Raw genomic sequence first — 851 nt, 5'->3', positions numbered from 1 at the left:
AAAAAAAAACAAGAAGGAAATAATAGACGGATACGGAGTGAAGAAAAGGCAAATTTTGATCGCTTTTGCACTTCCCCATTTTCTTAGATCCTTCCATTGTGTGTAACACACGTTACCAACAGGGCTTTCACCACGAGTTGAAAACAAAACGGTAAGAAAAGACATGAGGAAACGGGGAAAACGCACATTAACTCTGCATCAGGCATGGTTGGCACACGCACTCGTTCAAATAGTTACGAGCGGGTTTCAAGGGGCACCTTACACGCACATACAAACACAAAGTGTGGAAATAACATTTACGCAGCCTCCTTTAGACACTTAGGGTCCCAACCAACGGCAAACCAGGGATGGGAAATGATACCCTCAAGGGTGATACGGTTTTGGGGGTCCACAGTCAACATGCGCTTGACTAAATCCCTTACAGCCTCAGACACCTGCCGCAGCATAGCGTACTCACCGCGCTTGACTTTCTCAAGAAGGGATTTCTGGTTACGATCCTCAAAGGGGAGTTTTCCAGCGAGCATGACGTAAAGAATGACACCACAACTCCAAATATCAGCGGCGAATGCGTTGTGGTCGCTTCCACTAAGTGCCTCGGGAGCAATATAGTTCGGGGTCCCCATAGCCCTGCTGGAAGGGAGGTCACTGTCGCCACTGCCATTGCTGCAAAAGCCAAAATCACTAATTTTCAGCACTCCGACAGCATCAAGCAGAAGATTTTCGGGCTTCAAGTCACGGTGAGCGAACCCCTTGCCGTGGCAGTGGTGAACGCCGGCGATGAGCTGTTGGAAGTAGCGTCGTGCAGTCGGTTCGTCAAAGCGTTTCGCAGCAACGATTTTGTCAAACAGCTC

At 48.9% G+C, this 851-nt stretch overlaps 1 protein-coding gene across 1 annotated transcript; it reads right to left on the bottom strand.

Moving 5' to 3' along the window:
- Nucleotides 1–296: 296 nt before the first annotated feature.
- Nucleotides 297–623, bottom strand: TEOVI_000660600 (Protein kinase domain/Protein tyrosine kinase/Kinase-like, putative; the record flags this gene model as incomplete). The annotated part of the gene is made up of 1 exon (XM_067223945.1): nt 297–623. One exon carries the CDS (start codon nt 621–623, stop codon nt 297–299), a length of 327 nt encoding a protein of 108 aa, XP_067080046.1.
- Nucleotides 624–851: the final 228 nt, after the last annotated feature.

The sequence above is a fragment of the Trypanosoma equiperdum genome (assembly GCF_001457755.1).
Source record: "Trypanosoma equiperdum strain OVI genome assembly, contig: ctg_2011, whole genome shotgun sequence".
In the NCBI taxonomy this organism is placed as follows: domain Eukaryota; phylum Euglenozoa; class Kinetoplastea; order Trypanosomatida; family Trypanosomatidae; genus Trypanosoma; species Trypanosoma equiperdum.
The sequence above is the reverse complement of the archived record's forward strand: the minus strand, read 5'-3'. Positions and strand labels throughout refer to the sequence as shown.